Source organism: Octodon degus, unplaced genomic scaffold, assembly GCF_000260255.1.
Source record: "Octodon degus isolate 3935 unplaced genomic scaffold, OctDeg1.0 scaffold00052, whole genome shotgun sequence".
NCBI lineage: Eukaryota > Metazoa > Chordata > Mammalia > Rodentia > Octodontidae > Octodon > Octodon degus.
Window position 1 is genome coordinate 12,924,548 of NW_004524628.1, and position 24,251 is coordinate 12,948,798.

Sequence of the window (24,251 nt, forward strand, 5' to 3'; positions counted from 1 at the left end):
CCACCACCTCCACCGCCACCTCCACCACCACCATCACCGCCACCTCCACCACCATCACCCTTATTTCTATAATCATATCCAACTCCATTGTCCACACCGCCAGTCGTACCTCCATCATCCCCTCCCCACCTCCATGACCACTGTCCCCACCTTCCTCACCTCCACATCCATCAACTCTGTCGGTGTCTACTCCCACCTCTGTTGTCATGTCCATCACATGACTCCCACCTGCATCACGTCTACCTTTCTCTCCTACCCTGCAGCACACCTGCACTGCATTATGCCTCATGAGCAGCAGAGGGAGGCCACAGCATCAGTGGCTCAGTATTCACAGCCAGTCAGGGTGGCCGTGCTGCCTGGTTCTGTGCAGAATTTGCCCACATGAGCCGCCTGGAAAGAGGATGATTTACTCTTCATGCCTTTCAGGCTAATTGCAGTTCAGGAGACTTCCGATACACAGCCCCAGTGTAGGCATCGTGTGGTGGACACACTTTCATTAGTAGTTTTTACCCTCAGGTTTCCCAGAAGGTTGTAAAAGCCAAATGTTATGCTTCATGTAGTGTGGCTCTGCTCTCCATAGTGTCCCGCACCTGTTGTCTCACTGCGAGTGCGTGGCTGAGGGGCATCACGTGGGCAGTCACCTGGGGCTGCCAGCCACTCCACGGTGACACCCTTGGGATTGGACACTGCCAGGCCATCTGCCCTGCTGCAGGCACCCACAGAGCTGCACTTACCCGGGGAGGCACGGCCCACACTCGGCGTCGTTCTCCATGTCCCCCGGTGTCAGCACCGTGGCCCGGAAGAAGCCCTCACAGTCCTTGTGGCGCCTGCAGATCTGGTAGCCCCCTTTGGAGAACTTCTCGGCAGGGCAGGGCACACAGCCATAGTCTTCATCCTTGGTGCCATAGCCGCAGGACTGGTTGAGAAGCAGTTGGGGTGGGGGTGAAGAAGGGGCACGGGACTCTGACCGCTGGGGCAGAGGCCCAGAGCTTTTCTGGTCCCATCCCAGGACAACCTCCTGGTCCTAGCCTCAGGCTGCCCTGGCATCCACTTTCTCAGCCCTCTTGGACCCTGGTCCATGAAGGCTGTACCTTCCTGCAGAGGCGGGGGTGGGCACTGAGGGCTGGAGCCCCCAGACCCAGAGGCTGGGGCTGTGAGCAGGTGCTCACCTTGTCTGGCCTGAGACCCACGCTTACCATGTAGGGCTCCTCTCCTGGCCCACAGGGCGGGCAGAGCTGGCATAGCCCAGTGGTCTGGTTGTAGAACTCATCTTCACCGCAGCTGGAGTACTCTGCGCTGGTCGAGTGCACCAGGGACACCTGCACCAAGTGAAGCCACTGCAGTCCACATGTGGGATGCCATTACTCTGGTGCCACGCCTGGCACACATAGGTTGCCAGCAGTACCCGCCCCCTGCAGCACCCATCCCAAACCACTGTGCCCTGCCCGCTGTCCAGGCCCATCCGTTGAGCTGCTTCAGGAGCTCTTTGCCCACACTGTGCCCCCAGGTCGTGACCAAGCGGCCCTGCTCCCGAGCCTCTAAGCAGCAGGTGCCTAGAGCCTCGATCACTGTCACATGTCCCCACGCTTGCCCTGGAGGGGCCTGGAAGACAAGTCTTGGCACCAGGAGCTGGGCTGTAGGCAGCTGTGCCTGCCTAGGGCCTGGCTGGGGCTCCCAGCTTGATGAGGCCAGCATGGGCCAGGTGGGGTCCAAAGTTCGGGGGGCTGCAACACCACAGCTCCCACCTCACTTCAGGGGGCTAAGGCTGAGGGCTGGAACCCAGGCCCTGTGGGCGAAGGCCGTGGCCTGGACAGTGGGTTCGCACGGGTGGGCACCAGGACTGCTTACCACAAGGACAGGCAGCCAGGGCATGCACCTGCTGTGCGCCATGCTCTCTGGGGACCGCGCCTGAAAGACACGGGTGTTAGCACAGTGGCCCTGGCCCAGCCGCTGTTACAGAGCCTGCTGAGGCCAGGGGCCTCCTGCAGCGGCCAGGAGGGATGTGTCCAACTGAGCCCAGGCCCGAACCGCGCGGCCGACCTTGCCCTGCTTACCAACACCATGGAGTGGAGGCCAAACCCCCAGGGCTTGTGCTGCTGGGCTGGAGACCGAGGGCAGGAGTCTAGTTCACACTGAGGAAAGCTAGCCTGCTGTGGGGAGGAGAGAGGAGTACAGGAACAGCCCTGACCAGCCAAGATCCCACAGCAGGAGCTGTGACTAGGGGAGGTCCCCAGGTCCCCATGCAAACATGTCAGCTCAGTGTAGTGGAGGGTCCAGGTTGGGGCAGCAAGGAGGCCTGGGGCTCCACCCAGGAGCTCAGAGCACTGCTGCTGCCAGCCAGGCTCAGCCCCCCCGGTCACCTGCCTCTGCCACCAACCCACTGAGCAGAGCCCAGGTCAAGGGCTGGAGCCCTTGCTGATCTGCCCAGAGAGCATCATGTCAGAGGCATCAAGGGACCTTGTTGGCGGAGTCTGGGCTCACAGGTCCTGGGATGCTCAGGTTGGAGAGGGTTTGGCCCTGAGAATCTGTGCCCAGAGCTGAGCTGGACGGGACCCCTGTGCCCCACACAGGGGCTCTGGAGTCTGCACAGGGATCCACAAGGACTCGGTGCCAGACATGAACCCAGTGCTCCACACCCGGCGGCACCCTCAGTGCAGCCTGTGAGATTGTGTCCTGCCTGGCAGGTGTGGGACAGTAGGGTCATGAGAGCGCCTTGATGCCCCAGAGAGCATGTGGGACCCCCAGGACCCACGCCTTCCAGATGGCGCTGCCCCTGCTTCAACACCTGGGTAGAGGTTGTCCAGGACTGAGACAAAGCAGCCCACTTCTGAGAGGCCATGCGGGAAGGGGGACTGGGGCTGCCCTTCCTGGAGGGGAGGCCCAGGCTCTGGCCACCAGAGCAGCCTTGGTTCCGCCTCCCTCCTCCCGGCTCCATTCCTGGAGCAGCCCCAGGGAGCTGCTGGTGGCCTCCCCCACCCCCAGGCCTCCTCCATTGTCAGAGGCTGGAGGTCACTGTCACAGAGAGGCTGCCAGGCTATGATTTATGGCCAGGAGAAGACTAATTAATGCTGGGTCTTGAGCAATGAGCCCGGCATCTGGCTCCTGTCTCCAGGCCTACACTTGCCTCCGGGCCGACACTTGCCTCCAGGCCGACACTTGCCTCCGGGCCTACACTTGCCTCCAGGCCTACACTTGCCTCCAGGCCTACACTTGCCTCCAGGCCTACACTTGCGGAGCCTGAGCAGGGCTCTCCCTGTTCCTCCTGGCAGGTGCTCTGGCTGCAGGTGAAGCTACCTGGTCCTGCCTGAGAGCCTGAGGTGTGAGGCCAGGCACGGTCTGGGGCAGAGTTTCCCCTCCAAGGCCACAGCACAATCCTAGAAGGACCGAAAGCAGAGCTGATGTGGAAATGTTTGACTGCAGAGTGCCAGTGCTTGCGAGCTTCGAGCATTGTCACAGAAGGGCTTCAAAGGACAGAGGCACCGTATGAGGTGGTGCAGGCCTGTAAACCCAGGGCCGAGGGACGCTGGTGCAGAGCCCCACCCGCCCGTCCATCTGTCCATATGCACGTGAGTGCGTACTGAGCGCCTGCCGCATGTCAGCCTGCACGCAAACAGATCGACACACCCCTGCCCTGCAGGTGCCTCACTGTTCTGGGGACCCAGGACAGAAGGAAGGAGTGGCGGCATGGTGGGTGCCATGTAGGCAGCCCTCACTCTCGGGGCCAGGAAGACCGTCCCAGAGCTGACAGGGCAGCCAGGGGGGCTGGAGTACTGTGGGAGAGAGGGCCCAGCATGGGGTGACGGAGCAGGAAGCATCGCACCCTGGCCAGAGTGCATGATCACCTGGGCCCGGAGCCCCAAGCTGCTGCTGAGCAGGACAGAAGCTGCTTCTGCACAAGGCGCTCCTGAGCATGATGGCAGGTGACAAGCCCCAGAGGACCCTAGACGCAGCTGCCTGAGCCGGGGATACAGTGTGGGGCAGCCGCCTCTGGGCCTCAGAGTCCACGTCCTAATTATATCTCGGGCTAAGAGAGGTTAGGAGCTGTGGGCTCTGTGGGCTGCAGCAGCTGCTCCGTGAGCCCAGATGCCTTGCCCAGGCTGATGGCGCTGAGTGGAACGTGGCCAGGCCCGGCGGACGCCCCATCCTGTCCAGGTGCTGCTGCTCCCCTTTGTCATCCACCCACCCTGATGTTGAGGCTCAGCCTTGCCCTGCAGATGGACGCAGGTTTCACTGTCCCCAGCCCTCCGTGGCGCCCTCCACTTCCTTGCCACGAGGCTGGGTGCTTGTTCCCTTCACTGCTGAGCAGCAGTGCCCAGCACTGTGACAGAGCTCAGTGTTGATCTACTTATGCATTTATCCACTGTGGCTTCTGCTCAGGTGACATCTTAAAGGTGGTCTCCGTTGTTCCCTGGCCTCACCATGCTGCAGGTGACCGAAGAGCCCATGCGAAGCTTTCCGCTGTCACCAGGCCTCCAGAGGCTCCAGCCCCCTGCTGCTGCCTCCCCAAACTTGAAGCCTGTGGTGACTCGCAGCACCCACAGGCAGCTGCTGTGGACACGATGCTGGAAGTCACTAGAGTCCATGCAGAGCCTGTGCCCCTGTGAGTGTGGACAGAGGGCAGCCAAAGGGGAGAAGCATGGTGGTGTCTGCCAGAGCCGGCCACGGTGATGCTGCCCACGGTCACTGCTGGAGACCCGTGTGGCAGGCATGGGAAATGGCCTGCCGCCATCATCTGCAGCCTCCCCACTGCAGTCCTGGCCCAGGATGCACAAGCTGGTCCTGAGCCGCAGGGAGTCGCAGTTCCCAGGCCTCACATCCTATGAGCAGGGCCTCTGCCTTCTCCACCTAGGATAAATCTGGGTATCAGGCTGTGCCAGGCTATGGGGCTGGAAGGGACCTTGTGCCCAGGTGGGCAGCCTAGCTCTCTCAGGGGACACAGCATATCCCCATGCCATGTTTGCAGGGGAAACAGGGCTGCTACAGGTAGGTGCAGGGTCCCTTGGCCCATGGTTGGTACCCACAGGGCCTCTTGATCAGTCCCTTAAGGGCCCCAGGAGCCACTTGCCACCCTGATAACTGGAGCAGCAGAGCGATCCACCTCGTTCACACAGGAGTAAGGGACTGACCACATCCGCTCAGGCTCTGCCTCCTACACGGCTCAGGAGAGGTGTCCCAGAGCTGCTGAGACCAGGGAGGCTGGTGGCTTGGTGCCTGGGCCTGGCCTTCCTGCCTGTCCTGTGGCGCAGGGTGGGGAAGGGTTGGACCTGGGAGATCAGAACTCTTGGACCGTGTGTTGGCATCTCCTCCCCTCCAGCCCAGCTCCACAGGCCTGTGTGCTATTCATGAGGAGGGGAGGGATGAGGAGAAGAGAGAGAAGGAGACGAGTGGGGGAACAAGGCAGGGTGGACCCTTGCTCCTGTCTGGGGCCCCTTCCCACTCTGCCGTGTCCCCAGACAGGTGACCCAGAGGATACGGAGCTATAAATAACCAAATGTCCCCTCACAGGGCACTTTGTTTCCCTCCCTTGAATTCAAGTCCCAGCATGAAGCAAGGAGCTCATAAATTTGGGTTCTTCCTTCCTGTCAGTCCCAGGCCTTTGTTCTGCCAGTTTGAAAGCACATTCTCTCCTTAAGCCCAGTGCCACAAGGCCCTGCACAGATGAACTTCACAGGGCAACTGCAGGCCTGGACGGACATGCCAGACAATCTGCCCTGGGTCCCAGGTTAGTGGGACCCAGAGGAATGGGGGCAGTTCCACCCCTCTGAGCTGGACCTCAGGACAGCGAGCAGTCTCCTGCTCCAGGCTTCCTTCCTATCATGTAGCTCATTTTGTGTGGATGGTTATCTTTCATTTGCACCATACTTTTAGGGCATTCACAGCCCTGTGCCTTGCTTTCTGGTGGAGAAGCTGAAGCCTAAGCACACTTTGTAGAAAAGCACCAGGGAGCAGGTGGGCTGAGCCCGTGGCACTTGGGTTGGGCCCAGAGTGGGAGGGCCAGCTGCAGGCTTTCTGTAGCATGGCAGGGCCCACAGCCAACGGGACATTGAGAGCTCACAGGGGTGGTGACTGAGGATGGCCTTGCAGGTTGCCAGCTGACTATTGCATGTGGCATCCACGTACTAAAGTGTCCACATGCCCTGTGTGACACAAGGACCATGTGCACCCAGAACTAAGAAGGTTCAAGAACAGATGGTGGTGTAGCCTCAGACAGGGTCTCCGCATGCTAGCCTGGGGCTGGAGCCTGTCCTGGCCACAGCTGCTCCCTGCCCATAGTGGCCGCCCTCCCTTGGGGAGCCAGAAGGCAGGTGCAGTGGCTACAGGGAGGCTTGCAGTGACAGTGACATAGGAAGTGCCACTTGGGAAGGTACTAGCCAGCCACCATCCAGTCCCATGTGGCAGGGGGTGGTGACAAGGCTTCCACGGTTACCCTGTCACATCAAGTGGTGACAGGAAAGTGCACTTGCGTGGGCGTCTGACCCTGGCCATGCAGAGGCTGTGTCTGTGGCTCATATGCTGTGGGTTCCAGGCAGCGCGGGCAGCTGGCGTCCCACTGGTGATCCAGGCATGCATGATAGAAAGGCCTGTTTGCGAGGTGTTTCACAACGCGTCCAGAATGCTGGTATTTCCTCATTCCCACACCACAGCCCTGCGTGATGCCACAGGACTGGTTGGGGCTGGGGAGATAGCTCAGTGGAATAAGTGCCTGTCTGGCAAGTGTAGAGTCCTGAGTTCAGTCCCTGGTACTGCAAGAAAACAAACAACCCACAATCTACAAAACAAAGGGTTTGCAACTGGATCCTAAATTAGCATATACTGAAGCCTGAAAGCCCAGACACCCAGTAATCATGAAGCCCAGCAGGGGTCCTGCCTTTGGGCCTGGCAGCCCAAGCGAGGTTTGCACCACCGTGCTGCCCGTGTCCTGAACCTCAGGAAGAGGGGATGGGCTGACTGGAGAGGGAGCATCACGGCCTGCCTTGAAAGCACATGTGGGATATGCATTTGCTTCCAAAGGTCCCAAGGGGGCCAACCAAGTGAAGTCTGCGCACAACTGGGCTTTCCTCATCCCTGACCGGACGACCCCAGGACCCATGTGCAGCATAGTGGACCCCGTGTCAGGCTGAGGGAGAAGGAGATGGAGAAGGAGGAGGCCTGGGCAGATGCTACTCCTTGGCTGTCCCTGCTGAAAGCACTCCTCCAACTGCATGCTGCTCTGCAGGCCTCCGCCCAGGAGGACACCACACACTGTGTCTGTGAGGGTACTGCCTCCCCAGCCACACCATGGCCCCAAATGAGGCCCCTCCTCCCACCGGAGACTCACGGCTGCACCATGCTGAGCCCGGCACGCAGGCCAGTCCTGTCTTGTGCTGTGCAGTGACTGTGTGTCACACCTGTGTGCAGTCCATGTCCTCTGTGTGCACCACAAAGCTGGGAATGGAGGCTCCTGGGCTAGGGCCGCACAGGGCTGGCAGGCACCTACCCAGCCGGCCTTTGGGCCAGAGCTCTGCGGCCAAGCTAAACAGTAAATGGTTACTTGAAGACACATTGTTTTCTGTTTGATTGCTTTCAGCTGCACCCAGGGCCTTGCCCCTGCCCCCCCAGGCCAGCAGGCACCTGAGCGATGTCCAAAGGACAGTGTAGAGTGCGGCTCCTGGCAGGGCTCCTTTCATTAATTCTGGGTTCTCTTTGCTGGAGAAACTGCAAGAACCCACACACCTCTGACAGTCTTGCTTTGCTGAGGGGACATGCAGTCTGGTCACCCCGTGCTCACAGCTTTTCTGAGGGTCACTCCAAGTGTGTCTGACTTCTCTGTGGCCACATTGTGATCTTGTGGTGGCTGCTCTTGGAAACCAGCCTTCAGGCCAGCACGTGGTTTGTCATCATGAAAGAACCTTTCCTTTGAAGACTGGAATGAGATTGCCCGTCCTGCTCACACAGCATTGTTTGAGGTTGGAGCAGAGGCTGGGGCTGTCCATCCACGTAGCCCTCCAGCCCCGTGCTGACGAGAGCACAGATGTCCTTTCCCCCGAGATTTCGGAGCCTCGCAGCACACAGGAGAGGATGCTGACCTCAGGGTATCACGTCCCAACCAGACCAGAGGTGCTTGGGGACCACCAAGGCGCTGGCCGCTCTCCTGGGCTTCCAGCGTTCCCTCCAGGGGCACTCCCAGCTAACGGTAGTGCTGGCACTGCTGGGAGGTGATTCGAGGAGCAGCAGCTAACGGCGGGGTCCTGGTTCAAGTCTGGCTTGAGGGCTGCGGCGTGGCCTGGTGGTGGGGTGTATGGCTAGTGTGCCCAGGCCCTGGGGTCGGTGCCCAGTGCCTACGACAGTGAAGCCGCCCTGGCTCCTCACTTAGTAGTGACTCCGGGCAGGCTGTCACAGCAGCACCGTCTCGGGGCCTGCAGGTCCCCCGGACGATGGCACAGGGCACACTCACTGCGGTGCTGGCATATGTGCAGGGTGGCGTGTCTGTTCTCCAAGGGGAGATTAGGGGCAGGGGATGCAGCTCAGGGGCGCAGCACCTGCCTGAGGTCCTGAGTCCGATTCCCAGTGCTTTTCTGTTTGTTCACACGAGTCTCTCAGAAGGGCTTGCATGCCATGCACCTGCTCCCAGTGGCCTGCTGACTCCTCCCTGTGGCCAGTCACTTCTATGATCCTTAGAGATCCACAGCCTCCCATTACGCAGGAGACCACGGCTAAGCCAGGCAACCTGACAGTGGCCGTTAGGTTGGCTCCTGATGCTCACGGTGCTAAATACTGTAGCAATGAGAAACGAGGGCTGGGTGTCCTGTGAGGCCTGTGGGTGGGGCTGCGACATCCTTGTTCAGAGCAGCAGGCTCTGGAACTTGCTTGCCCACCTGGGGTCACAGCCACCTGTGACCTCTGCATTCATCCAGCGTGGGGTGCTGGGGCTCCTCTGCAGGCTGTGTGGATGCCGTCTCTTGCATACACTCAGCTCCAGCAGCCCCTCTGCTTGCTGGGTGCTCCGCATTCTCAGAATCATCTGGAAACGTGGGGTCCATGGTGTGACCTGCCGCTTCGCCCTCGTCCTGCGTGTCTGTGCCTAGGCTGTCGGGGTGTGGGGCTGGCAGAGAGGTTTGCTGTGCAGGTGTGTGCTGGGTCCTGCCTCGGCTCCTGGGGCCCGGTGGCTGCCTCCTTCATGGGTGATGGCCCCTGTGAACTCTCGGGGAAGCCACGGCTGCAGGTGCTGCGGTCTGGCTGCTGCTGCTCACTGGCTCTGTGCTGAGCTTTTTAATTAATTTTAGGGACTGGCAATGGGACTACTGAGCTGTACCCCAGCCTTAGATTCTGGCTTCTGGTGACAAGCATCAAACTGAGGGCTCCAGGGCAAGCAGCCCAGGTCGGCTTGGCACCTGGCGTGGGGGCGGTGTCAGTGGGTTCTGTGGCATCCTTCCCTGCGGCAGCCCTGGTTGTGATCTGTCGCGCAGCCTCACCTGGATCGGCTCAGCCCAGCGCTGTGTGTAATGCAGGCTTCCCACCACATTTGACTCCAAGCCCCTCCGTCGCCAGCTGCCTCTCGAGCAAGGAGGGAGCCGCCTGTGATCTGGCTTCGAAGCACTGAGTTGCTCCAAAGGAAGGGATGTTTGTTTCCCTCTTACCCCTCTGACTGATGCAGCTGTTGCCCAGCCTCATTGAGTTAAGCTAAATATTATGTTTTTGTAACGTTTTGATCCTCATTAATTATAGCTCAGGAAAGCTGACAAAGACAGCCTGCCTCTTTAATATAAACAAGATTAATTGCACGGTTCCTGCTGGAAAACGGACTACCAGCAGTTTGACAAAAAATGTTTGTCTTTAAGCAGCCCTTGAATAAAAAAAAGTAAAACTGTTACAGGAAGTGCTGAAGCTGCCAATTTACCATGCCCGCAAGCCTCACCCTCATTATCAGACTAAGCGAGCGCACACCCCCGGCCTTTCATCCTGTTCCAGCCAGGAAAAGAAAGGGATGGAGAGCAGGGCCTCACTCGGCGCAGTGGCTCTGAAGTGTGGAATGTGCCCACTGTTTGAAGACAAGATTTATACCTGACACCTTTCCTCGAGCTCACTGTTGGGACTCGCCCATTTCCAAATCAACCTCAGACCGGCCGCTGGCGGCGGTGCTGTACCTAACGACTGCATAATCCAGGATGACGGCGAAGCGGGTTGTGTCCCTTTCATTAACAGCCACGCAGGACCCGTCTCTCAGCAGGGCAGGGGATGGGCACGTGGCCTCTGTGGCAGGGGTGGGAGGCCCGGAGCTGCTGAGGGCAGGGGTAGGCGGAGGGCAGAGCAGGACAGAGGGTGAGGCAAGGGGCAGAGCACAAAAGGCAGGGCGGGGGGAGAGGTGGAGGCAGAGATCCGAGGGCAGGGACAGCTCTGGAAACCCAGCGCTCTGAGGAAGAGGCTGACTTGCTTTTGGGTTGCTGGGTCAGCTCTGTGTGGTCCCAGAGTCAGTGTGGCCAGGAGCCTGGGCCTGAGGCAAGGCTCTGGCTTGGTGTGGTCTGGGCTTTCAACTGCCCAGAAGGACCAGTAGGAACGGGGGCCGTGCAGGCTCCAAGGCCGCAGTCCGTGGGCCTCTGGGCACCACAACCACATCATGTGACCCACTGTCCCAGCAAGCCCCGATGGCTGATATGGTGGGAGCCTGCACCACTACAGAAGGAGGGTGCTCTGCTGGTTTCAAAGGTCGTGTTCAAGGTCATGAGCTCCTGGCCTTCCATGACTCCTGCGATGAGTGTGGGCAGCTAAGTCCCAGTGGTGTGTGTGGCACGTAGGCAGCTGACCCAGGGACCAGTGTGAGGCTGGCAGGCCTGGCTTGGGATGGCAAGGAGGGGACACTGTGTGGAAGCCAGGACCTGCTGCCCTGGCGGGGGTGGGGGCACACTGGCGCTGTGTCTTCCCGGAGAGCAAGGTCCCCAAAGAGAGCTGGGTCCTCAGTGTCTGTGAAGCAGGTGATGCCGTGGGAAAGCCCCAGGAGGAGAGAGCGCGGGCAGAGCCAGGTGTCCTCCCAGAATGTCAGCGGGTCCCCAAGGGGCAGGGGGCTATGGAGTCATGTTCCTAGGCAGGAGGAAGTCAGGGCAATGTGGGCCCTCCATGCACCTGCCCAATCCGAGGTTCTTCCTGGATAAAACACTCCATGCTTGGCCTCCTGCATGGTCTGAACTTGTGCCAAAATTAGGTTCCTGTAGCCACAGAGGGGCTGAGGGGTGGCTATGGCCAGCACAGCCCTGGGCCTAGACCAGGTCAGCATCTGACCTGTTTGGGACATCTGACCCTCTGGGACAGTCAGGGCTCAATCTGGGCAGATAGGGCAGGGCCCCCAGCGCCCGAGGAGTCGTGCTATCTGAGGAGAGAGCTGTGTCCTTGAGGCTCTGGCTGCCCCATGAAGGCGCTGACACATCACCCCAGCCACACACATATCTGTAGGAAACCAGAGGCTGACAAGCCCGGGCCCACCCTCCCAGTGACACTGTCCTCCTGGTCCACATGATTGGGGCTGTCCTGGCCCACTGCCGCCATGTTATGGGAGTGTGCCGTGTTTGCGCAGTGGAGCCTTCTGGGGAGGGCATGGAGTAAGGCCAGCATGGGCTGGCAGCAGCATGCCAGCTGCTGGTGACAAGGGCTGTGGACCTGGCGGGCCCAGTCCGCTGGGTCATCATCAACCCAGGGTGCTAACTGGCATTTCTAGGGCCCAGTTCATGCTCTCCCAGGAGACAGTGCTCCCCCAGGGCCTCAGAGTCTCAGTGGGTGACTGTCGTGGTCACACTTAGATTATTAGCTACTCGTGGGTTCCTCCAGAGTGCCAGACCAGGCCACTCAAGAGGACGGAAGAGGCTGGGGTGTGGGGCATCTGCCACGGCCCCTCCTGCTCGTGGCTGGCCAGAGGACGGGGGGGATGGCGCCCTCGCCTGGCCTGGCACTGGTGCTCCCCTGAGCTTCCTGATGGTAAGGTGGGATCTGCTCGGAACATGCTGTCATGTGTCTGAAAGAGCAGAGGCAGCCAGGGGAGCGGCCGCTGCCACAGAGCCCCGGGCCCTGTGTGGGGTCCGAAGGCCCAGAGAGAAGAAAAAGGATGTGACTTGCCAAGAAAGGACAGAGAAACAGGTTCAGGGACAGGAACACCACCAGCCATGCCCTGCAGCTTAGCTCAGCAGCCTCTGAAAGCTGGACCTCCGGAAGCACTCCCCCAGCCCCCAGCTGGTTGCTCCTGGTGGCCTCCCTGAACACCCATGTATCCCTCTGACAGAGGCGGGCCATAGGGGACCTGCCTGGGACAACAGTCCTGGATGTCAGGCCTCTTTGTGGTTGGGATGTGTCCTGGGGACCCTGGAGCAGAGGGGTCGCAGAAAGCGATGCAGGCCTCCAGGCCCCTGCCAGTGCCACCTCTCTGCTGGAGTTTGATGAGCTAACATCACATGTGGCTTCTGCCCAGAGAGCTCCTGCAGGACACAGAGCTGTGTCCCGTGAAGTCACCAAGCTGCAGAAGTCTTCTGCAGCTCTGTGGTCAAAGTAAACAGCTCTGGTGAGGGCCAGGCCCTCCAGGTGGTGAGAAGTGGAGCAGTGACAGGACAGGCCACGGGCCTGGGCCTTCTCTCCTCTGGGAGCAGCACACAGAGTGTCCCAGGGAGTGTGGCCGGGAGGACTCAGCTGCTGAGTGTCGCTTCGTAGGAAAACTCCAGCTGTGTTCAAGAAGCTAAGGTGTGGGATGCTCACTCGAGCTCTCTCTCTGAACCCTCTCAGAATACAAAAGTGGGAAGAAATTCTGGGGAGATCTCCTGAGGGAGGGATCTGGAGGAATCTGCCCGCATCTGATGCAAAAGCAGGGTCTCTAGGAGTCCCTACCTGCTTTCCGGGGGGCTCTGAGACCTGACAGCTCACCGAGTAGTGCATGAAAGCGTCATATTTGATAGTGTGTGTAGATGTTAAAAAACAAACAAACAAAAGCCTGTTCTTCTAAAGGTCTCGCGGATGGGGCTTCTCCGTCTCCCAGCTGAGGATGTGCAGGGTGGGTGGGTGGTCTCTCGTGCACTCCTGGTCTAGCGCACACCAGACGTGGGTTCACCCCAGCTCAGTCGGAAGGACTGAGGATCGAAGGTTGGGACAAGTGCTTAAGTTCACAGGGACCAGCAGGAGGTGAAAAGGCCACGGTCCCAGCCCAGGCAGGTGCCCACCAGCACAGCCAGCCCAGTCTGGCACAGTGACACTGAGTGAGAGATGGAATTTAGAGACTCCCTGCTGAGGGAGCAGCCTAATGTCACCGTAGGACAACGAGAAGCCATCCAGGTAGACAGGACAGAGTCTGTCCAAGCCACAGGTGCTGGACTGTAACCCAGTGACTGCCACTGCAGCAGACACGGGGCGCATGAATCCGCGCCGCCCCGCCCTGGCTGGGGTCCGAGGCCGCAGTGGACTTTCTCGTGCAGGTCCCAGCAAGTCCAAGGGAAGGGCCTGTGTCTAAATGTCAAGTGAGTGAACAGAAGCATTTTCACATAGTCAGAATTTTAATAATGAAATTGAGTAGGGGCCAGTACCTGGTGGCACAGGTCTTTCAGACCCCTCCCATCTCTCCCACAAAAAGCAGCCAGATTTTCTAGATGGGCCATGCTCTGCATTTTCTGCTGAAGAAACCAAGGCCCAGGAGGTCCAGGGCTTTCCTGAGTCCTGAGGCTGGACCCGTGACACCCCTGCTCTGAGCAGTCACTCTGGAGCTCGGAGGGGAGGAAGAACTCAGGAGCCCTTCTCCGTAAGGGAAACTGGGAAGCAGGCGCAGTGGAGGGGAAAGGCCACACACAGGACGGGGATCCCTTTTGTGGGGGAATGGAATCCTGTGCACAGTTCCCCGCAGGAGAGCCGAGGCGCTGGGCCCAGGCTGCCCAGGGCCAGAACCAGCTCATCTCCCGAGACCAGTGCTGCTCGCTAGCACACGGGGATGGAACCATGTGCCCCTCACAGCTGTGCGTCGGGTGAGAACAGTTCCTTCCTCTGACCTGGTGGAACCCTGTGCTGCACAGGTTAGCTGTGGGAACCCTAAAAATAACCCCAAAGGAAGCTGTGCCAGTTATACAACCTACCTATTTAAGAAACCTACTCTGTGTGTAGTGCTTCCCCAGTTTTAACTTGTACCATATCAGGAAGAGTGTGTGTGTGTGTGTGTGTGTGTGTGTGTGTGTTTCCTGAGCCCCAAAGCTTAAGATTGTATCTTACCAGGGATTGAACTCAGACCCTTGTGCTTGCCCGGGAAGCGCTCATTCCACTGAGCCATCTCCCCGGCCTGAGACTGTATCTTCAAAGCACAGAAAACACTCACTTTCTTCCAGCACAGCACTTGCGGCAAGAGAATGGTTCCACAGGCGGCTCCGGAGGACTTCCCTTGAGGGCTGCGGCCTCTGGTTCTCCTCTCACCTTTGGGCACCAAGGGCCATTCTCCTTCCCATCTGCTGGCTGTGTGGGTTTGGAGAAGGTGGTGGGTTGGGAGGTGTGACTGCTCCGTGCCTGGAAGGGAGAAGAGGGGGGCCAGGTTTTACCACATCACAGGGAAGCAGGATGGGGCCCTGAACATGAAAGGATTCACTCTCCTCACTGTTTCCTCTGTCCCCCTCTCCCGCAGGGAAAGATGCATTTCTGAAAACTAGAAAAACCAGCTACTATCAACCTCAAATCAGTGCTAATTAAATTCAGTTATAAAATCCAAGTCCAATTCTCTTATCTATGAGTGACACCTTCCCTTTCTAACCAGGGCTCTTAACAGGCACCATAAAAACATCTGACATCACCATTTCCCTTGGATCTAATGCCCTTTGTGGCTCTGAACTCCTGATAAGAAAGCTATTAGCACACCAAGTGGTTTTGATCAGGCTAACTTTGAAGCAGTTCTCTCATCTTTACCACCTTCCCCACCCCTGCCATCTCCTATATTGCATTTCAGGAGCCCAAAGGTATGTCCTGTAGCCCTTCATCAGCTAGTCAAGCCCTGCCTTTGCATTTCCACGGCGGCGTCCGCAGACGGTCCTCAGCTCACAGTGGCGTAAGGGCTGGACCTAAAGGAGGAACAAGCTTTGTATCATGTTCCCCGCTGTCGCGGTGTGGCTGTCCCCTCTCAGCACCAGCAGCAGTCCCCAGCCCTTGGTCACTGTGTCCCAGTGGGCAACCCTTGCACTGCGGAGCTGAGCCCGTGTGCTCTGAGTCTTATGTGGATTCAGAGCTTTTTGACTGGCAATATTTTCAGCTCCTGATGGGCACATTAGGATAGAACCCTGCTGCAGCCCTAGAGCATCTGCAGTGCTAACCGAAATACTCTTAGTCTTTGCGATTAACACATGGGCGTTCGGTGAAGGGTTTCCTACTCGCTAAGGCTGGCAGGAGCCTACTCCAAGCCTTTAGGACGAGCAGTGGTGCTGGAGGCTCACCATAGGTTGGGCACCTGGAGCCCTTCTGGGGCCCAGGAACCTCATAGGTGCTGTCATACTAGGCCCAGGTATAGGTAACGGGTTCAGAGCAAGGAGCCTGCAGTCTTAGCCACAGGCCGTGCTCCTGCCCCAAACCCAGAGGAAACCTACAGGAGGCATTGCCTCTAATTATTCAGCTAGCAAGGGACCCTGTTGGTCACCAGAACAACCCTACCACGTTTGCCACAGGTTTGCTGAGAGCTTGGTAGTGGGGCTCTGTGGAGAACGGTTCTGGGGTACATGTATGCCATCTTCTGAGCTTGGGGACAGGGTCCCCATGGCAGGAGGCCAGGGACCTTCAGGAGGCAGGCTCAGTGATGAAAGACTGTTCTCCTCAGACTGAAGTTACTGGATGCCAGCGGACCTGTGTCCTCTGGACCTTTGGGAGTGGCAGAACTGGAGACTGAGCACAGAGCATTCGAGGAACAACCGAGGGCACGGAGTGCCTGCGGAAACAGCTGTGCCAGTCCAAGAACACGGGCCTAAGAGGCCAGCTGGCTGTTGGGCAGAGGGGTCCCACCTGACACCAGCTTGCTACATGTTGGTGTAAACGCCATGGTGGTTGAGCAGCGCCTTCCCCTCCCATCCACAGAGGCCCCGCCTGACCTCGGCTTCTGTGTGCTGTCCCTGTCTTACTTCCCCATCCTCTCACCAGCTTCTCCCAGGGAATTTCCAGAGCTGCACCGGATGCAGGCCACTGACATCCAAGCAGGGGCTGTGGAAGCAGAGCAGGTGAGGGGGACTTCTCGCTGTGTGCATGAACGGGGCGAGGTGCCTTGCACTGACAGCGTCAGTAGTACTCACAAGAGGTGTGTACTGATATTGATGCTATCAAACGTAAAACACGGGCAGGTCGTGCTCAGAGAACACGTATGTAGACATGATGTACATGGATGCGTATAGAAATGAGTCCCATATTTACTTTTTTTCTGTGGACTTGGATTAATGAGTGTCTCAATGGTCATAAGCTTGTTGCGATAACCACTAAGGATTTGGCTTGGAGCACTACTCTAAAATCAAGTCCTCGGGTGAGAAAGACGGCAGAACAGCAGCCCTGCAATAGAGCTTCAGCCCTCTGTCTTCGCTCAGTTAGATAAGGAAGGTGGCGGGGGGCAAAAGACCCCTCGCCATTGAGATGTTTCCCTGATAACCATAACTGGGCCACAAGTAACCATTTCCACTTCTTCAACTCAGGAGAAGTTTTGCTGCGTCCTGGGCTGAGATTTCCACCCACACGGAACAGAGTCATCCCGTAAGTTAACTGTTCAACACTTGGCTACACTGGCTGCCTTCGCAGCCCTTCCTACGTACAGATCATGCCTTTGGCCGCAGCTGTCATCCATGCTATCCAGCCACGGCCCGGGGAAGAGAGCAAAAGCAGTCACTTGTTTTGGCTGCAGAGGCACAAAGCCTGGCCGGCCTGCCTCCTGCACACTGTGGGGCCAACGCCATGAGGGCTGCACTGCCAGAGTGCCCGTGCCACAGCGTCTGTGCTGTGCGCTGTCCTGGAGGCTCTCGGGCCGGTGAGTGCGTGGCCGAGCAGCAGGTGAGCAATCAGTGAAAGGGGAGCCAGGCCCTCACGTGGCTTTGGCGCTGCAGCCACCCCGGCCAACCCGTGGTGCCTGTGAGACTGCAGTCTGCCGAGTGTTGGCACCCAGCTGTTGGTGCTGACCGGTGAGGCTGGTGGGAAGCAGTCCTCCCCTCAGGCCACAAGCCACAGCGCGCAGGGGAGCTCACCCGCAGTGCAGGCAGGAGCCACGGCGTGCAGGGGAGCTCCCCCGTGGTGCAGGGCAGGAGCCACGGCGTGCAGGGGAGCTCCCCCCCCTCCAGTGCAGGGCAGGAGCCATGGACAGCAGGGGAGCTCCCCAGCAGTGCAGGCAGGAGCCACGGCGCGCAGGGGAGCTCACCTGCGGTGCAGGGCAGGAGCCACGGCATGCAGGGGAGCTCACCCGCAGTGCAGGGCAGGAACCACGGCGAGCAGGGGAGCTCACCTGCGGTCCAGGGCAGGAGCCACGGCCAGAGGTGGGGCAGTGAGCAGGGGCTGCAGGCACCTACATACAGGGTTTGGGTTTCTCTTCTACCTTTAAGACTGACAATAGCACAGCCTATACAATGCTCCTGTCAAATGTTTTATGAACTTGCATGTTTCCCACACCGTGGGGGTCTCTGGTAGCCCTTAAGGTCAAGGAATTGTTGAATGTCCTCACCACACGTTCAAAGTTCAGTTATAGAAACAAAGAGGGAATTCTTCCCTACAAAGTTTGCACCTCATAATAGACTTCACTTGGCAGTATATATTAGCAACTTTTAAAATCCTACTAGGGATGGGACTCTGGAGCAGAAAAGGAATTCGATGAGGTAACAGAAAGCTAGGAAGGCTCCTTTTAAAAGATGGACACGCTGGACAGCGGAGGGACCCAGTCCAGTGCTAAGCTGGGGTTGGGCTTATGCCTGTGTTTTTCCAGAGGCTGCTGAGCAGCCTATCTGGGTGGCAGAGCACACTGCCCAGCTGTACATGGATCCAAACCCAGAGAAGGAGTCGGTTCCACCTTTTGAGAAGCTGACGCTCAGTTGTACGATGGTGATGCCTTGGAGACTGCTCGACAGCTGACAAAAATGAGGCTAGACCCACCCAGTGCCAGCTGAGTAAGTGGCCCAGGATGCCCGGGAGGTGGTGATGAGAAGTGGGAACCGAAGGTCTGAGTAGGTGACAGAGTGTGTGGAGACAACTGAGCTGAAATGAAAGCATGTAAAAGAAAAGGACATAAAAATTACCTTGAATTATGCTTTCTTTTTCTTTGCAGAACCGGGGCTTGAACTCAGGCCCTTATGCTTGCCAGGGAAGCAATTATTCTACTGAGCCATCCCCTGCCTCCTTGAATTATTCTTAAGACCAAATAAAACAAACAGAGACATGTATTTTGGTACCAGGGACCAAAGCCAGGACCTTGTGCTTGCCAGGCAGGTGCTTGTGCCATTGACCTGTCTCCCAGCCCTGAGATGTTTCGTAGGTCAATTAGCACAGATCTCTTCCAAGAACATTTAGATAAAAGATCTACTTCATTCCAGATTTTCTCGTAAGAGATCATGCTAATCAACCTACAAAAAAAAAAATGACTAGTCTATTTATAATTACAAACTTCTAAACCTGTGAAAGATTATTATAATTTAATTTGGCTAAAAATATATCAGACTGCCCTCTGGTGTTGTAGGTGGATTGTCTGTGTGCACACACCAATTTTTTTCTTTTTCTTTTACATTTTTGGATCATTTGTCTAAAATTTAATTTGTGTTATAGATTTAAAAGCATGTTTCCACTTGGGTTGCCAGCTGGTCGATTTGATATCAAAATAGGTTTTCTCAGAGGTCATCAAAAATTTGCTAAAGCAACTAAGGAGAACTTTCAGGCTCGGAAGCTTGTTGGTCCAGGCTTCCTTTGATGAGGAAAGGAGTAACTGCCTGGGAAAAATTGTCTGTGCCTTTGCTCATTAAGAGGAAGCCCAGTGATCTCCATAGCCTTCTGGGAGGCACCCCAATGAATATATATAGATTATTGTGATATGATTACATTACTCATTCGTCAAAAGAAAGTTTGCTGGACAATAATATTTTTTTAATTTAAAGATGCTCTGGCGCAAAAGTTTTCATATGGCTGTGGCAGTTGGTTGTTCTTGTTCTTGCAGAGTATTGAAATTTGTGCCTTCAGGTGTGTGGGTCTTCCAAAGTGTAGAACAAGGATTGTTTATAGTGATAGACTTTTTTTTTCCACATTCAGACATCTGCCTTTAGCAAAAAATTTGTGTAACGTACATTTCATTAAAGACAACAAATCAGGTAAAAATTTTGTGTATTGGACAGAGATGATTGACTAAAAGGATTATGCTCTGTCAAAATGGAAATTTAAGTGTTACGAAATGTCATACTCACTGTCATGCTGCAGTATTATGTACGGCTTTTGATTTCTACTTTTGTATAAAATATGTAACTGTTAACATTCTATAGGGATTTGGATATTAGAACATCCATGATTGTTAGAAAATAATGGTTCTATTTTATGTTCTAAGATGTTTGATATTTAGATACAATAATAATAATATCTGACCCTGGTACCAACAAGGAGAGAGAGTAATATTCAGCTTACTCCATTACAATGCAGCATCATTAATCATCTCTTCTGGATGCTCAGCAATTGAGATTTGGAGGCCAAAAGTAGAAAAATATATGGGCTAGGAAGACAGCCAATGTTTTGACTCCAGCCCTCAGAGGTCGGTGAGGACCCTGGACATAAGGGACCCACTGCTGTGATGCCTCATAACTCAAGAGTGGCTGGTCTTCTGACCAAGGAGACTGTGGGACCACAGAACGTAAGCACTGGGGTACGACATGCCCAAGGAGAGAAAAATCACCAGGAGACAAAAGCCTGCCAAGCTTTCACAGAAAGCAAGTTGGTCAAGAAATAGGTGGGACTCAATCAGAGAGCTAACACTGACAGAAGTACTATGCGGTGCTGTGCATAGTTCCGAGGCAGTTCCTGAGGAGACTTAACTGACCTTGATAGCAAAAATTTGATTTTAATTAGTAGGAGTCTCACTTTAACTTGGTCTTTTATTTATTTATTTATTTATTTATTTATTTATTTATTTAAATTTATTTACTTATGTGTGTGTGTGTGTGTGGCCAGCTCAGCCCACCAGGGGGTGAGGCTGGCTGGCATGTGGTGCTGGGGGATTGAACCACGGTCCCTGTGCTTTGCTAAGCTTGTTCTAAGTAAGTGCCTTAGACCACTGAGCCATCTCACCAGCCCTTAACTTGGTCTTGAGCGTCCAGCAGAAAAGTATAACCAGGAGAAAGACGATCATCGCAGAGCCCTCCAGCACGGTTCCTCCAACCCCAGTTGAACGCCCACTGATTACAAGTCCAAAAACAGAAGAGGGGAGATGTGGGAAGTGGCCGAGCTGCAGACCCTTCACACTTGATGGCACAGAGCCTCAAGGAGTGCCCCGAGGGCATGGAGCACCCAGGAAAGCAGCTGTGCCAGCCCCAGAACACAGGCCGGAGAGGCCAGCTAGCTGTTGTGCAGAGGGGCTTCCCCTGACATTAGCTTGCTCAGCATTTAAATAAACACCAGGGTGGTCAATGAGCAGCTCCTTCCCCTCCCATCCAGAGAGGGCTCCAGCTGATCTCAGCTTTCTGTACACTGTTTCTGTCTTTATTTCTCCAGCCTTTTGCCATCCTTCCCCCTGGGAAGCTTGAGATCTGTGCTGTACATGGCAGATGCCCATGGACATTGGATCTGGGGACTGGATGTCTGCGGAGCTCTGTCCCTGGACCTGGAGAACTAGACACCCACAGACCTGTCTTCAGGCCTGGCATGCTGCACACCAGTGGGCCTCTGTCTCTAGACCTGACATGGGGTGCAGCCAGGACATTACGTAGAGCATGGCTTCATGGGACAAAGAATTCCACAAATGTAACCCAAACAAAGGAGAGCAGAGTGGACCCCTGTCACCAAAGTTTGCCTCGAAGGCGCCAATCTTGTGTTTTTGTGATCAAGTCCCTGTGAAAATCAGCTGTGGGTTCGTGTTTGAGTTTGAAAAACAAAATACTAAAACAGCAACCATCAAAACTACACATTTTTTTTGGCTTCGACTATCTATGTCCTCATCTCGGATGCAGGACAGGGAGGGAGCAGGGCTGAGGCCACAGCTCTGAGCGCAGAGGGCTCATAAGTCTTCACCCTGTCTGTCACTGGAGACACCACAGCCCTGGGTGCCGCGTGGGACTTGCTGACCCAGAGGGCCGTCAGCCTGAAAGCAAGCAGGGGTGTCCTGGGCCAGGGCGCATGCTCTGTGGAAAGCAAGATGAGCTGGAGCCGGACCTCACTTCACTTCTCCTTCTACCTCTCCACTCAAGGGTTCCAGGAACACAGTCTTGGCTAGAACGAGATGGTGGGTTTCTTTTGTTTGAGGGATTCATGGTGGATATTTTAAAAAGGAAAGTGAGACCCCCGCAAGGTAAGTGTCTCTTCATAAGACAATGTTATTGAGAGCCGGGACTTCACAGAGACAAAACATGGAAACCCCAGGGATTAGTGAGTCTAAGACCTGCCAAATCCAGCTTGGCAGAGACAGAGCCTGGCCCAGCCCAGTGGCGAGGGAGGCCAGAGCACAGGGAAACAGGGAAGACGAGGTGTGGGGGCCAGAGAGGGCCCCACCTGCTCCACGGAGCCTAACTTAGCTAGATTCCCACGGCTCCAAGGCGCAGTGAGCTTGCGATGGGCCGGGGAGGCTTTCCCAGCCTACTTCTCTCTTGTCCTGGTGGTGTCCCTAACAGCACATAAATGTTTGTGAGTGCTGTGGCAGCTTGCTAAACCTGCGTGTGGCTCTGTGATGCACATTACAAGCACACAGATGAGCTGACAGCAGGAGGGCAGCAAAGCAAGCGATTCTTCACTGCTGGTGCTGGGTCCCTCTGATTGCTGAGCCTTTGCCGGATTCACCATGGGGATTTCTCCTCTGGTGCCCCTCTGAGCAGCTGCATGGGCTCTGGAGTGCTGAGGGGAACAGGGGCCCTCAGGCACCTCAGAGGGGCTAACAGCATCCTCTTGGGGCGTGATGGCCACCCGGAAGGCCTGTGCCCCATCCTTGCCATAGAACTCATCCTCTTTGCTCCAGCCACCTGGGCTGAAGCTCAGGTTTAAACCCCATACAGTGCTGGCAAAGATGCCCCTTGGGAAAGAAGCCGCCTCCACAGCTGGGGAAGCCTGGAGATCTGCTCTTGGGGTGCATCTGGGCTCCACTCGATCACGTGCAACTCTAGCCTGAGGCCTGCTGCCTCCACACCATAGGTTGGCTTGCAGATTCTGGCCTCATTGAAGAGACGACCTTGAGGAGGACTCTAGAGAAGTCTGTTGCAGTTGGGACCCTGGGCAGTTTCGCTGGACTAGCCCTGCTTCTCAAGCACCCCAGACACTCCTGGAGCAGCGTGGCCACCTCAGCAACCTCCCGGGCCTCAGCCAAGGCAAAGAATCTGGCTCACACACAGTTCACTGTGTGGGACATTGTGGTCTTAGCACCTGTGGGCTGCAGTGCCCTTCCCTGAGTCTGGGCCCTGGCTCTAAGGGCAAGCCTGTCCCAGGCTTGCTACTGGGATGGGGAGCAAGACCCGCAGGAGCCCCAAGTATGTCCTCCCCTCCCACCTTGGCCTTCCTCAGATGTGCCATAGAAGGCCACCTGAGCTACCCACCTCCCTAGGGTCTCCTGTTTGCCGCTGATTTGTGTGACCTGCAGTGGGACTGAGGACAACACTGCCCAGGAGGAGAGAGCATCCAGGGGCCCACACTGTGGGCATTAGCCAGAGGCTAAGACACTCAGGCCACCCCAGACCGGGGCTGTGGGGCACCCGGGGGCAAAGACACAAGGTCGCATGGGAGGGCTGCACAGCAGGTGACCTATTTCACCGAAGCTTCTGTTCCCGTTATTTCTCGAAGTAATTCTTGATTCAGTATGGGAATTTTAGCCTTTGTCATTTAAGGAAAAGATGCTTATTTAGTGCCTGTGACTGACTGCATGGCACTGACTACCTGCTGAAAGAAGTACAGAAGACCTGTAGGCCCGTGAGCCTGTCCTACAGAAACCGGTGCAACACTGCACCAGGACGCCAGGACGCCAGGTGGTATGGGATGAAGCAGAGGCTATCCAGGAAGAGCTGGCTGGCCCAGGGAGCGGCCCAGGAAGGTGCAGGGGCTCTGAGGCATGGAAGAGGGTGCAGAGCCATGTGCAGGCAAGGGTCCCCGGCATAGGCTGGGGACGGTCTGGGCCTTGGCTGTGTGTGGGGCTCAGGGATGACTGAGGCTGACAAGGAAGAGGAAGTCTACACTGCCTGTTCCACAGACTGACCTTGGGAACCCGGCTCTCGTGGAGAAAGGAAAGAAGCCTCATTCAGCACGTGCTGCTCTGGGGTGATAGAGGTGCCTCCTGTGCCGCAGGTCCACTGCACAAGTGCAGGTGTCAGGGCTTTGGACAGCAAGGAGCAGGGGTGGGAGAGGGAGGCCTTATCCATCTAGGCCTTGGACCTGACCCTGCCTGAACTCCAACTTTCAGTCTCTCTTGGGGCTTGGAGAAGCACTGGTTCCCAAAGGGACACATTTCTTAATTTTAACACACCTCTGACCCTCCCACAGAGGAACAGGCAGAGCACTGCAGCAGCCCTGGAACCAGGGCCTTCTGTGGGGTGTGGGGGCGTGGGGTGCTGGGAAGGAGGTGGGGGGTGCACACTCCCGACCTGAGGAAAGACCACAGGGCGGGGGTGGGGAGAGATCGAAGTGGGGCTGCTGGCACCCCTCCCTGCTCAGGAGCAGGAAGACAGCCCTGTGCAGGAAGCCAGAAGTCTAAAAAGCAGAAAGCAGCCTCAGGACAGGGTCCCTGGAGCTTCAGGGGAAGGAGAGTATGTGGCAGTCCCTGTGAGACTAGGCCTTGCACCCTGAGAAGGGCTGCAGAAAGCACTGCAATCTGTGGGCGTCGCCAGTAGAAGCAGGGTTGGGGGGCTGACTGCCAGACAGAACAATTGCAGATGACATAGTGCTGGGAAGTAGCCACCGTTCAGCAAGAAAAGCAACCAATGCTGGACCCCACAGGTCACAGCAACACCTGGCTTGGTTCTTGTAGCTCCTGCTATGGGGAAGTCAGACTGGATCCAGGCCCTACAGCTGTGGCCAAGGAGGGGGGTGGGCAGGACAAGACTATAGTCATGGAGAGAGGTGGGCAGGACAAGGCTGTGGTCATGGAGGGAGGTGGGCAGGACAAGGCT

General features: G+C 56.6%; 1 protein-coding gene across 1 annotated transcript in view; it reads right to left on the minus strand.

The window, feature by feature from the left end:
• The window catches only part of Edar (ectodysplasin A receptor), a 46,459-nt gene that overhangs the window by 10,486 nt on the left and 11,722 nt on the right, over positions 1-24,251 (minus strand). The window contains exons 2-5 of the mRNA XM_004633273.2: positions 14,306-14,490; positions 1,849-1,908; positions 1,197-1,319; positions 735-916 (exon numbers count right to left, since the gene is read on the minus strand). Of these exons, the coding sequence (XP_004633330.1) occupies positions 735-916; positions 1,197-1,319; positions 1,849-1,890 (347 nt within the window). The 5' untranslated portion in view covers positions 1,891-1,908; positions 14,306-14,490. The remainder of the gene's footprint in view (positions 1-734; positions 917-1,196; positions 1,320-1,848; positions 1,909-14,305; positions 14,491-24,251) is intronic.